The sequence below is a fragment of the Amblyomma maculatum genome, chromosome 9 (genome assembly GCF_055883805.1).
Source record: "Amblyomma maculatum isolate TAMU_Amacu chromosome 9, ASM5588380v1, whole genome shotgun sequence".
Classification (NCBI taxonomy): Eukaryota; Metazoa; Arthropoda; class Arachnida; order Ixodida; family Ixodidae; genus Amblyomma; species Amblyomma maculatum.
In genome coordinates, this window is record NC_139352.1 from 93,537,489 (window position 1) to 93,549,504 (window position 12,016).

The 12,016-nt window shown below is 49.3% G+C and overlaps 1 protein-coding gene across 1 annotated transcript in view; it reads right to left on the reverse strand.

The window, feature by feature from the left end:
• LOC146179754 (ATP-binding cassette sub-family C member 3-like) overlaps positions 1 to 12,016 on the reverse strand; it is an 88,544-nt gene that overhangs the window by 33,682 nt on the left and 42,846 nt on the right. The window contains exons 9-10 of the mRNA XM_084580270.1: positions 6,072 to 6,173; positions 3,510 to 3,677 (exon numbers count right to left, since the gene is read on the reverse strand). Of these exons, the coding sequence (XP_084436396.1) occupies positions 3,510 to 3,677; positions 6,072 to 6,173 (270 nt within the window). The remainder of the gene's footprint in view (positions 1 to 3,509; positions 3,678 to 6,071; positions 6,174 to 12,016) is intronic.

A 12,016-nucleotide genomic window follows, 5' to 3' on the forward strand; every position in this document is an offset into this window, starting at 1 on the left:
ACGATGAGATGCAAATGATAAGAGAAGAGTAGGCTTTCGCCGTCCTCCGCTTAAGACACATCTAAGAGACCCTCTAATTTTATCTGCTGAGCTCGCTTATGGCTAAGACAGCAGCGAGGAGTGGAAATGCACTCGCTTCCTCTGAAATGAAAGCGGCGCTGAGGTTAAAAGGTCCAGATGCTGAAGCATAATGCTATATCAGCTGCCATTGAATTTGCTACAAGGGACAGCAGACTGGACTTGTTGGTGATTATTTATAGGTTAACGGTGGAAACAACGTGACGGGAACACAGGAGAAGACGGCACAAACGCGCTAGTTGTGTCGTCCTCTTTTCCTGTGTTCCCGTCACGCTGTTTAACCTATTTAGTTATCAGGGAGCTGGCCAGTGAACTAGGATTTTTAACAATGTGTTGTGAAGCAGATGAACACCATGAGGTAGCACCAGACGCTTTTCTCGCAGGTTATGTTGTGAGAACATATAAGAAAAAGCTATGAAGGCTTTTTATATAAGCATGCAATTTGTTCTAAATTTTGCCGCGCTAGTCTGCGTGGCCTTGCAAGTAAAGGAGCCTGTGCATACAACATTTGTTTATACTGTTGAGACTGTTAGAGCCGATGCGATAAAATGAAAACGTTCCAAGAAAATCCGGCGCCCGCTCTGTTGGTGGAAAGTAGGAAAAAACCTCTCTGGTAAGAGGCGCATTATTTGGTGATACGGCCAGACACCTTTGACGCAATGAGAACACATGACGTGTTCAATGTGGCAGGAGCTGCCAAACCAGAGAGAGTCAATAAGATGTAAGGGTGAAACGGGAATTATTGAAAGCAGGAACCATAGATCCCAAGTCAGGCACACTATACTCCTATAGGGCACGTTCGTACGGCTTCGGTAAACAGGGGCTTTATATACTATATGTAGGGTGCTATTTCATATAATGCGGTGGCTTAAGGCTGCATTCTAATGATATGCGACAGAGGCAGTAATTACGGGATACGGTGAATAAGCAGGTAGCAAAGTGCGGGCACTGTAACGACGCTCCTCAAGTAGACTTAAGAACCCCAAGTTTTGTTAATCCCTACCAGGTTGTTGCTTAATTTATGCGATATTTAGTAATGGTTTTGAGGCAAAATGTCAGTCGAGCAAGAGCCTGTTAGGAAATATGAGTCCACTGGACTAGTTACAGGTTAATGAAAATCAAGGACAATGGAGGCTTGACGTACCCCGCAAAGAAAGTAATCAAGCTTTGTTAGCTTACAAGCACCTTCATTAGCAGGGTGATGAAGTCTGAAGAGGTCCGGCGAAGTAGCAAGCTGTGTAAACTTTGGTTTCATCATTGTTTTCGCACTGTACACAGTACCTGCAGCTAATCTATAAAAACAATGATCGTGCCCGTGCTGAGGCGCTATGCAAGATATCGTTAAGTTGCTGCCCCCAATGATAGCGAGCTTGGCTGGAAATGTAAACAGTGGAGCGATGTTTATGGCTATGGGATAAACTTCTCTCAAGAAAGGTTTTCCGTCTGCAATTGGTAATTTTCTTCCTTCTTTTGTGTGGGCATTAAATAAGCGTACTCGGCTGTTCGCTGAATCTCGGCTGCAGTTGCACTCTGACACGTGAACATTCTTGTGATCAAAGCTAAGAATTTCACAACAGCAACACTCGATGCGCGTTCTTCCATTGGAAATTACGAACCAGCAAAATTGTATGGGTTTGCGACCAGCCAATAAAAATAGCAATAAAAACTTTCGGCGCATATACGTAGCACCTTGAGGCAGGCCGGCTCTATCAAGCGCGCTTACTTTGTCCGGTCATGCAAAATGCGGGAAGCCATGACGGACAGCGTTCTGGCGTACAAAGTTTAAGGTCTCCAACTGAGTCGAAGATCCAATGTTATCATCTAGATTTAACCTAATAAACGTCTTCATATTTCCACCGTACCATTTGTCACAATGAGATAGAAAGGTTGGTTGCATGTCACACTTTCACAGAGGTTGCTCATAATAGGACAATTTTTTATTGGATAGCGCTGGCAGCTTAGAACAGGTTGACATCAATTTGTGTGTAAAAACTGTATGCAGGAATGAGTAAATGGTATGAAAATGACACACGGAATTCGCGGCATAGTTAATTAAGTGGTTATGCATTAGGCTACCATGGCAGCTGAACAGCTTCGAATTGTTCACAGCCGGGTCACATTTTAATGTGACGAACAACTGGATCCGAATGCAACATCACGCTAATGCGAGCTCTCCAGTCGAGTGTCCTTGAACCACCGTCACTATATGTCACCCTTGCCGAGCAAGCGCTAAGTGCTGACGTGGTCACACTAGACATGACAGTATATACTAATTCTTGTTGCCAAATTGTTTAAAGCGGAGCTCTTATATCCTTAAAATAAAAGGCTTCTACCACGCCGACGCCTCCCTCAAAGCGCAGCCAGGCGCAGCTCTCCGCGCGCGGCTGTCCCCGAACGGTGGCGCCGCGGCGGTGGCGACTGGAAGTAGGCGCCTCCCGCCGGTTTCGGGCGACGTAGCAGGCCGCACCTAGTGCGCTTCCATTGAGCGGCAGTGGCAGTTCTTTCTGCCGTACGTTTCAGTACTCTAGTTCTGTAGGACTTTACTGTCACTACTAAAGAAATTTCCGTAGTAACGTCAGATTTCTGTCGTCACAACAGGTTCGCTGTGAAAACCCGCACGAAAGTCTTTTGTCACAACAAAAAATCTTCTATAGTTTTTTTTACTAAGATCATAATACAAGTGTGGTAAAAGAAAAAACCGTACGTTGTATTTCTTGCGAGTGGCGAAAAACGAGCAACGAATGCGACTTGGTCCATATATTAGGCGCTGCGAAAATTACAGCTTGGTTTCGTTTGTCACTGAACTTCCTAAATTGATTTAAGCTGTTGTCAACCCTCTCCGCTTCTTTACCGAACACTGGCACTGGCACCTTGCTTTTCGTCTCTATATGAACGCGGCCAGCAGGACCGCCACGAGAAACGGGTCCCTCGAGTCGACTGCCGCACACTGAGACACCGAAGCGGTCAAAAAGCAGTAAAATACTGTTCAATTTAGCAAGCACTAAAGTGATTTAACCTAAATTCATTTTTGGGGAAAGAATCCAGCACTAGACGTCAAGTCTAAATACACAAGCGGCAGCAGGCCATAATACCAATATCATAATAAAGATGGTGTTTCAATAAATATTATTAAATTTATGAATGTAACCCTGAGTGTAACAGCCGTGATAAAAAAGCACAGGGTTGCTTTAAACGATTTTACCCGGAACGAAAAATAAACAGTTTAATTCCTTCCAGCCCGTGTAATGAAAGCTATCGTAGCGGAAACCTCATGTATGTATATTTTGAAGAAAAAACGTGGCTGTGGGCGAAGGCATTTCGAAGTTGCTCATTTGTTGCATTTAACAAAAACGCATTTGCCCTTAACAAAAATAATTTGTCGAAATTAGGCACTTCAAAACGATAGGGTGAGGTTTAGGTTTAGTACCCACCTTTTCCATAGGCTTGACAACCAATGTGATGTCGTTGAGAACATTGGGCAGAATACCGGGCCGGTATGAGGCTGAGTAGTTCTGGAACTCAACTTTTCCATTGCTCGGCCAAGTGGACAGTGACTCCGCTGATGTTTTGTTTGTGCTCTTAGCGTCTGCAACGTCGCTCTGCGTTGGGAATTGAGATTACATTGACCACAAGTGCGATGCAGCGTGACAATGTCGATTCTGCACTTTTTGGTTGCAAACAAACTGTTTCCGCGTGTACTCAATGCATTCCCTCCTATTACATAGACGGTGTCATCATCAGCGACTGTGTGGTTGGAAGAGGAGACTGGCGAAGTGCGAATGACGTTGGCCTGGTTACCGGTTCTGCCTCAGTCCATCCCCCTTCATCTGCTCTCGGCATGTGTGCTTAAACGCATCCAGACCGTAACACTAGTTGGTGGAGGCCAGCTGTGTAAGTGGCCTTTGATCCGCTGGCCGTTCGTCACAGCCGCCGCTTAGCAGCTTTGCCACCTCTGCAGTCGGAAACCAACGTCATGTACACTCAAGAGGCTCAGACACAAGCTTCAGAACAACCCAGGTCTTAGCTACTCCTTCGGGTAGCCCCACCTCCACAAAATATTGTTAGGAATGGGATGCGTTTATTATTCACAGATGATGAGAGCAGATGATGGGTGATGACTCCAAGTAGAACCCGCAGCCAGGCCAACCTCCTTCGCATTTCGTCAGCCTCCTCTTCCAACCAAACAGTCACTTGCAATTCTTTCACTTTATTTGCTGCATAGCGCGTGAAAATTTCATGAAACATACTCTATCCCCACGTGCGTACCACATCGATATATTCTGGAGCTTTTGCTGCTTCACGGTTCAGTCGTGCTCTAGTGACTCTTCCAGTGTAACAAGTTTTTCAATACGTGCAGTAGTAGAGCGTGGCACTCTTTTTTTTTATTCGAGAAGTTTGCCATCAGGCATAGTGAAAAGCGAGCGGGGAGTAGCAGGAAGCTAGAAAAAAGGAGTGTAAGCAGATCTCCCTTAGTAAATCGCATAGGTTGCCGATAAACTGATTGTTTAGCGCCCACTTCCTGTAGTCACAGTCAAGGTTTCGCCGCAGGCCTACTTTCCGTAGGTAGCCCTGTCTCACGGATGCCGTAGCTGGGCAGGTCTACAATGCATGCTTCGCATCGCACAGTTGCGGTGCAGCACCGCAATGCAGGCACTTTTCGGTCACCTGTAAGAGTTCGTCACGCCACCGATGACGCACAGAAGGGGTCAGAGCAGCTCCTGCCAGAATTCAGCGCTCAGATACCTCCTCTACCCGAGTGATATTACAGGGGAGAGGGTACGAACACGGAGGAATAGGAACGCGTGTTCGCTCGCGCAAAGATTCTTTCTCGAAATCATGGGACATGAACAGATCTGGGGGAAGAGGGGAAGGTGACGGGATGTCTGATGTGTCAACGTGTGTCATTTTGTCTACATGGATATTATGTAGATCGTGAGCATGACCTGGAATTCAGTGTATACGCACATGACCGGGGTAGTTTTTACAGAGCTGGTGAATGGATTGTGTAATTTTGAATGTGCGTCGAAAAGCCTTAAGCTGCTTAAGGGCGGCTAGGGAGTCAGTGCGAATATGAACTGTATCAAATGTGGGTTCGAGTGGGAGGGAACTAATTGCGTTGTGTATGGCCTGAAGCTCCAATGCAAGGGGGGTGCATGTAGCCATGCTATACGTAGCGCGAGAGTTAAGATGAGGATGGGAGGGACTGTACACAGTGGTGGCACTTGTGAATACTCTGCAGTTGACCCTAGACTCAACACGAATGCTCCCAAAGTAGAAGATATATGGAGGTACAGCCTTTGTCAAAAGTGTAGAGTCCAGGGGTTCTACTTGTGAACCGCGTAGCGGCGCTGATTTAGCCTTATTGGGGGTCCTTCAAATTGGACAGGTTAGGACGAAAAATCTTCTTGCCATCAAGATACTAGGAACACTAGAAATGAATTACAGACCGCACCACTTTGCTAAGAAGCAGACCCCCCGGGCTCTATATTTTTGACAAAGACTGTACTTGCTTCCTGTCTCACTGATGTCATGTTTTCATTTTTTTTCTACTTTGTATGCAAGTGTCTTTTTGATAAGGTACGGTCACATCCCAATTAAAAAAGCAGAAATGTCATTTTGGCATTCCCTTGGTTTCAGCGTCTGTTCGCTTTCTTCATACATGTCTCATTGCGAGCCGCCCCCTTTCCAACTTGTGTCGGCGAATTTTACACTGTTTAAATTTTGCAAGCAGTTATCCTCATGTGTTATAATTGATATATGACGCATAAATATATTTTTCACAATATTGAGTACATTTCCTTATTTCTCTCATCAACATTGCGCTCCCTTGTTCCATACAGTGGGCTATTCTCTCGCTGATGTAATTGCGCACATTGTAGAATGGTATTTGCATGTGTTCATTAAATTGTGATTATTTCATTATTTTGTTGGGGAAAGCGGTTTCATGAGAGCAAAGTTAATTGAATTATGTGCAAGAAAATTAGCCATCTTGCCTCGGGTGGAAGCTCTGCGTAATGAATGCAACGCTCCAAGGCCACGATCATTTGCAGCACGGTGAATAGTGTCACTCCCAGCGACATCAAAGAAAGTGGGACCTGAAAAATATAGCAAAGAAAAATTTGTTAGAGGCACTTAGATCACTCTTATGTGCGAAAAGGGGAAACTCTTTCCCGCAACTCTGCATTCATTTGCCGCTTTTCACTTTTGCTGCTTTCTTTTCCGTAGCTTCTTCTCTTTTTTGATTTTTGTACTCTTTCTACTATTGTCTCTATTGGTTGTTTCTTCTTTTTTATTGTTTTTACTGTTTTCATTTTTAGTATTTTTGTTTCCTCTTTTACTAATGGTTGACTGTTTTTAGTATTGTAACGCAATGATGAGGCCTGACATTCCAGCTTTAAATATTTTTTGCACTTTTTTTTGCGAAATTCCGAGTCCGTGTTTGTTTTGATGCCTGTACACTATATTGCCTCCTGGTGTCTCCATCTTCTTGCTGCGCCTGGAAGAAGAGGACACTGAAGTTGACTCGCGTGCTGAGCGCCGAACGTTTTGCCTGCTGGTACAGCTTCGTCTTGTCGTCTGTTACGTCTAGCCCTGTTTTTCGTGACATATTTTGGTGGAGGTGCTGGGTATCGATCCTAGTATATGTCCCGCACTCCTCCGCATACCCAGGATTCAGGTCCTGTGCCAATTGACACGCCTGTTCACCGCACTAGCCGGAGGAACCTAGGCCTACCACCTGAGCACGGGCCGTTGGAATTCACCACCGCAGCCGCCCCTCGACCTGTCATGCAAACGCCAACGTATTACACTTTCCAGAACCCACGACTGCCTAAGGTTTTCCACGGCTGTCAGACGGAAGACGTCGAAGACTGGCTCACCCAGTTTGAACGCGTCGCCGCATTTAATCAGTGGGACGACGGCGCAAAGCTCAGGAACGTCTTCTTCAGCCTGGAAGATGGCGCTCGTACATGGTACGAGAATCGCGAAGGCGCCCTAACATCGTGGCGCGAGTTCTGCCGCTGCATCCTGGACACCTACACTAGCCCGGATCGCCGAGAACGAGCGGAAAGGGCTTTACGCTCTCGCATACAGATGCCGAACGAGACCATAACCATGTACGTGGAGGACATGACTAGGCTGTTCCGACGATCTGACCCGGCCATGCCCGAAGAGAAAAAGGTACGCCATCTCATGCACGGCGTTAAGGAACAACTGTTCGCTGGGCTCGTGCGCAATCCGCCGAGCACAGTTGCAGAGTTTCTTTCGGAGGCAGTCACGATGGAAAGGATGCTCCAGCAGCGGTCTACGACCTACGACAGGCCGGTACTCGCCGCTTCGCTCACGGAGCCGCATTCGGCCTTCGGGGCTAGTCCGGACCTTCTTCGCGACATCATCCGGTCCATTCTGCGCGAAGAGCTCCAGACGCTCTTCGGTGCTCCCCAGCCGACGATCGGCTCTATCGCTAGTATTGTCCGAGAAGAGCTCCAACAAGCATTTCGGCCTTCGGTACCATCCGCTAACCCGCCATCCTTTTCCACCGAGCCCTGTCGGCCAACCTATGCGGACATCTTGCGACGTGCCCCAACCGATTCCACACAATTACCGCCACCCGACCAAGGCTCGCTGTATTCAGCCCACCCCGAACCGTACATCGACAACCGCCGACCACCCTACCGAAAGGCAGACCTGTGGCGTGCCCCAAATCGGCAGCGCCTGTGCTTCCACTGCGGAGAACCTGGCCACCTGTATCGACAGTGCCCATATCGACAACTGGGACTGAAGGGTTTCCCCATCGACATGCGTAGCCCTCCTTTAGGCCAACGACCCCGGGATATTGAGGACTACGTAGCCCAGCAGCGCATGGCGCCAACTTCTAGACGACAGTCACGATCTCCGTCTCCACGCCGACTATCCTCGCAGCCCAGCTCCTCCTGGATGGCGCAGCGACGGCCGTCTAGTCCGAGCCGGGAGAACTAAAGACAGCGACCTCAGGGGGCGAGGCTGCTTCAAATCGACGCAACGAAGACCCCCCGACAACGCCACCTGTGAGCGACCGCGACTTGACGGCCCCGACGACAGTTCGTACACGTGAAGATAGACTCTCGCTGGATATACCCGTGGTCCTCGACGGCTATAAGGTTAGCGCATTGGTAGACACTGGTGCTGATTTTTCCATTTTAAGCAGGAAGCTAGCGGCGCTTCTAAAAAAAGTGATGACGCCATGGTCTGGCACGCAGATTCGAACCGCTGGCGGGCATGTCGTAACTCCGAGCGGTCAGTGCACGGCAAGAGTCCAAATTCGCAACTCCACGTTTGTTGTAAGCTGCCTTGTAATACCTGACTGCTCCCGCGACTGTATCCTTGGTGTCGATTTTCTTCGGGAGTATGGGGCCATTATCGATCTCCGGAAGCGTACCGTGACCTTTTCAACTGAGAAAGCGGATGATACTGACACCGCAGACCGCCAAAGCCACGCCCCTCTTCGAATTTCCGCCGAGAGCGTTTCTATTCCGCCACGTTCCAGTGTTTTTGTGACCGTTAACTGCGATGAACTGCGTGACGGAACGGCGGTCGCTGAGGGCAACCAGTCCCTTTTGCTCACCCACAGTATCACCTCGGCGCGGAGTCTCATCCATCTCCGTAACGGCCGATCTGAGCTCCTGGTGACTAACTTCACGAACGAGCCCCGCCATCTTTTCCGCGCTACCGCTATCGCATTCGCCGACGCCTTAGCGGACGTTTCTGAATGTTTTACGTTCGGAGAAGTTGAAAATGTGCACCCATCCCTTGATCGTCTGGATATTAGTACAGATCTCTCGGAAACGCAGCAGCACGACCTACGTTCTCTTCTTTTAAAATACGGTGCTTGTTTCGCGACATCATCGAAAATTCGGCAGACGCCTCTTGTGAAGCACCGTATAATTACTCCCGACGATGCCCGCCCTATACGCCAGCAGCCGTACCGCATCTCAACGACCGAACGTGAAGCGATTCACACACAGGTTCAGGAGATGCTTCGTGATGGTGTCATCCAACCCTCCAACAGTCCGTGGTCGTCCCCTGTCGTGCTTGTGAAAAAAAAGGATGGCACCCTTCGCTTCTGTGTTGACTGTCGAAAGTTGAACGACATCACTAAAAAAGACGTCTACCCGCTGCCCCGTATCGACGATTCGCTCGACAAGCTTCGTCGCGCCCAGTACTTCTCCTCCATTGACTTGAAGAGCGGGTACTGGCAAATTGAGGTTGATGAGCGGGACCGCGAAAAAACAGCTTTTGTTACCCCAGATGGACTGTATGAGTTTAAAGTGCTGCCATTCGGCCTATGTTCAGCGCCGGCTACTTTTCAGCGCATGATGGACACCGTTCTCGCTGGCCTCAAATGGCAAATCTGTTTAGTTTATCTCGACGACGTTGTCGTGTTCTCTGAAACCTTTGGAGAACACCTTGAACGCCTTCGAGCAGTATTAGATGCCCTCCGGTCAGCTGACTTGACGCTCAAGCCCAAAAAGTGCCACTTTGGCTACAAAGAGTTGAAGTTTCTTGGTCATCTCGTGAGTGCCGCAGGCGTTAGGCCAGACCCCGACAAAACTGCCGCTGTCGCAAAATTTCCCGTTCCTACCACGAAGAGGAGTTTAAAACGTTTCCTGGGTTTGTGTGCGTACTACCGCCGCTTCATCGCCGACTTTTCCAAGGTAGCCGCACCCCTGAACCGCCTCACGCGGGATGATACACAGTTCGTGTGGGCCGCCGAGCAACAGGAGGCTTTTGCGGAGCTACGCAAACGACTGCAAACTACTCCTGTTCTTGCGCACTTTGATGAAGACGCTACCACCGAAATCCACACCGGCGCCAGCAACATCGGCCTTGGCGCTGTACTCATTCAACACCAAGCTGGCGTGGAAAGGGTCATTGCGTATGCCAGCCGCACGCTCTCCCGCGCTGAAACAAATTATTCCACTACGGAAAAGGAATGCCTCGCAGTTGTGTGGGCAGCTATGAAATTTAGGCCTTACCTCTATGGACGCGCGTTTAAAGTCGTTACTGACCACCATTCTCTGTGCTGGCTGGCCAATCTCCGTGATCCATCAGGGCGCCTAGCACGATGGAGCCTTCGCCTTCAAGAATTTGATTACTCCATTGTGTACAAGTCTGGTCAGAAGCACGAAGATGCTGACGCGCTCTCGCGGGCACCCGTCGGATTTGTCGATAACGCCACGGATGACACAAGTTTTCTTGGACTACTGAATGCCTCAGATATAATGACCCGACAGCGAGCTGACCCAGACCTTCGACCTGTCATTGACCACCTGGAGGGTCGCGCTGCTGACGTCCCCCGCCAGTTTGGAAGGCACCGTTCTGCATTCTGTCTTCGGAATGGCGTTTTATTCAAGAAAAACTCCAGCACTGTTGATCGAGCGCACCTTCTTGTCGTGCCGGCCGACCTGCGCGACGACATCCTTTTTGCTTGCCACGATGAGCCCACCTCCGGCCACTTAGGCTTTGCACGCACACTCGCTCGAGTTCGTCAAGCCTATTATTGGTCTAAACTTTCTGACGCCGTCCATCGCTACGTCAGAGGCTGCCACGAGTGTCAACGTCGGAAGGTACCTCCTCTCAAACCCGCGGGTTTGCTCCAACCTATTATTCCACCTCGGACGCCGTTTGACCAAGTCGGCATCGACCTACTAGGCCCATTTCCGCTGTCATCGACGGGTAACAAATGGATTATAGTCGCGACCGACTATCTCACACGTTATGCGGAAACCAAGGCAGTGCAGCGGGGCACATCAATTGACATCGCTCAATTCTTCATGCAGCAAATCGTGTTGCGTCATGGCGCACCGTCCCTAGTCGTAACCGATCGAGGCACCGCCTTTACGGCACAGCTCATGCACGACGTGCTCGAGCTTAGTCATACCAGCCCCCGAAAAACTACTGCATATCACCCGCAGACGAATGGCCTCACGGAGAGACTCAACAAAACCATCGCCGACATGATCGCAATGTACATAGACTCGCAGCACAAAAACTGGGATGAAATTCTTCCCTACATCACATATGCCTACAACACGGCCACCCAAGAGACGACGCGTTTTACACCATTTCGCCTAGTCTACGGACGTGACGTTCAGACGATGTTGGATGCTATGCTTCCGACCTGCACAGATGATCATCCACTCATGCCAGACGCCGAACAGTTTGCTCAGCGCGCTGAGGAAGCACGTCAACTTGCCCGAATTCACATTCAGCAACAGCAGGGCACGGATGCACGCCGCTACAACCTCCGTCATCGACACGTCGCCTACCATCCCGGAGAGAAAGTTTGGGTATGGACCCCGGTGCGTCGGCCCGGCTTGTGTGATAAACTGATTTCCCGCTACTTCGGACCTTACGAAGTTCTGCGCCGAGTCACGGAAGTAACATACGAAGTTCTTCCAGTGGGTACTGTGCAGCCCTCGCGTCGGCAACCACGCTCCGAGGTCGTGCACGTCGTCCGCATGAAGCCCTATTTCACGCGGTAGTGCGCTATGCGCTTGTTTCGTTGTTGCGTAGGACACCTTACCTCGCGCTCCGTCCCTTATTTCTCTTTTTTTAAGGGGGGGAGTAATGCCACCTGGTGTCTCCATCTTCTTGCTGCGCCTGGAAGAAGAGGACACTGAAGTTGACTCGCGTGCTGAGCGCCGAACGTTTTGCCTGCTGGTACAGCTTCGTCTTGTCGTCTGTTACGTCTAGCCCTGTTGTCCGTGACAATATCGAGGCCCTTGGCAATTTTGACGTCGAATCGAGTTTTTGTGCTCTGAATAATGACCTAATTACTCCACATCAAAGAAATTTTGCATACAGACAGTTTTTGCCCAGTACCTCATACATTCTTACAACACCTCATTAATCAATTCAGTTCTCGACAGCGATCCTCCACGGACCACAGATCCTGTCC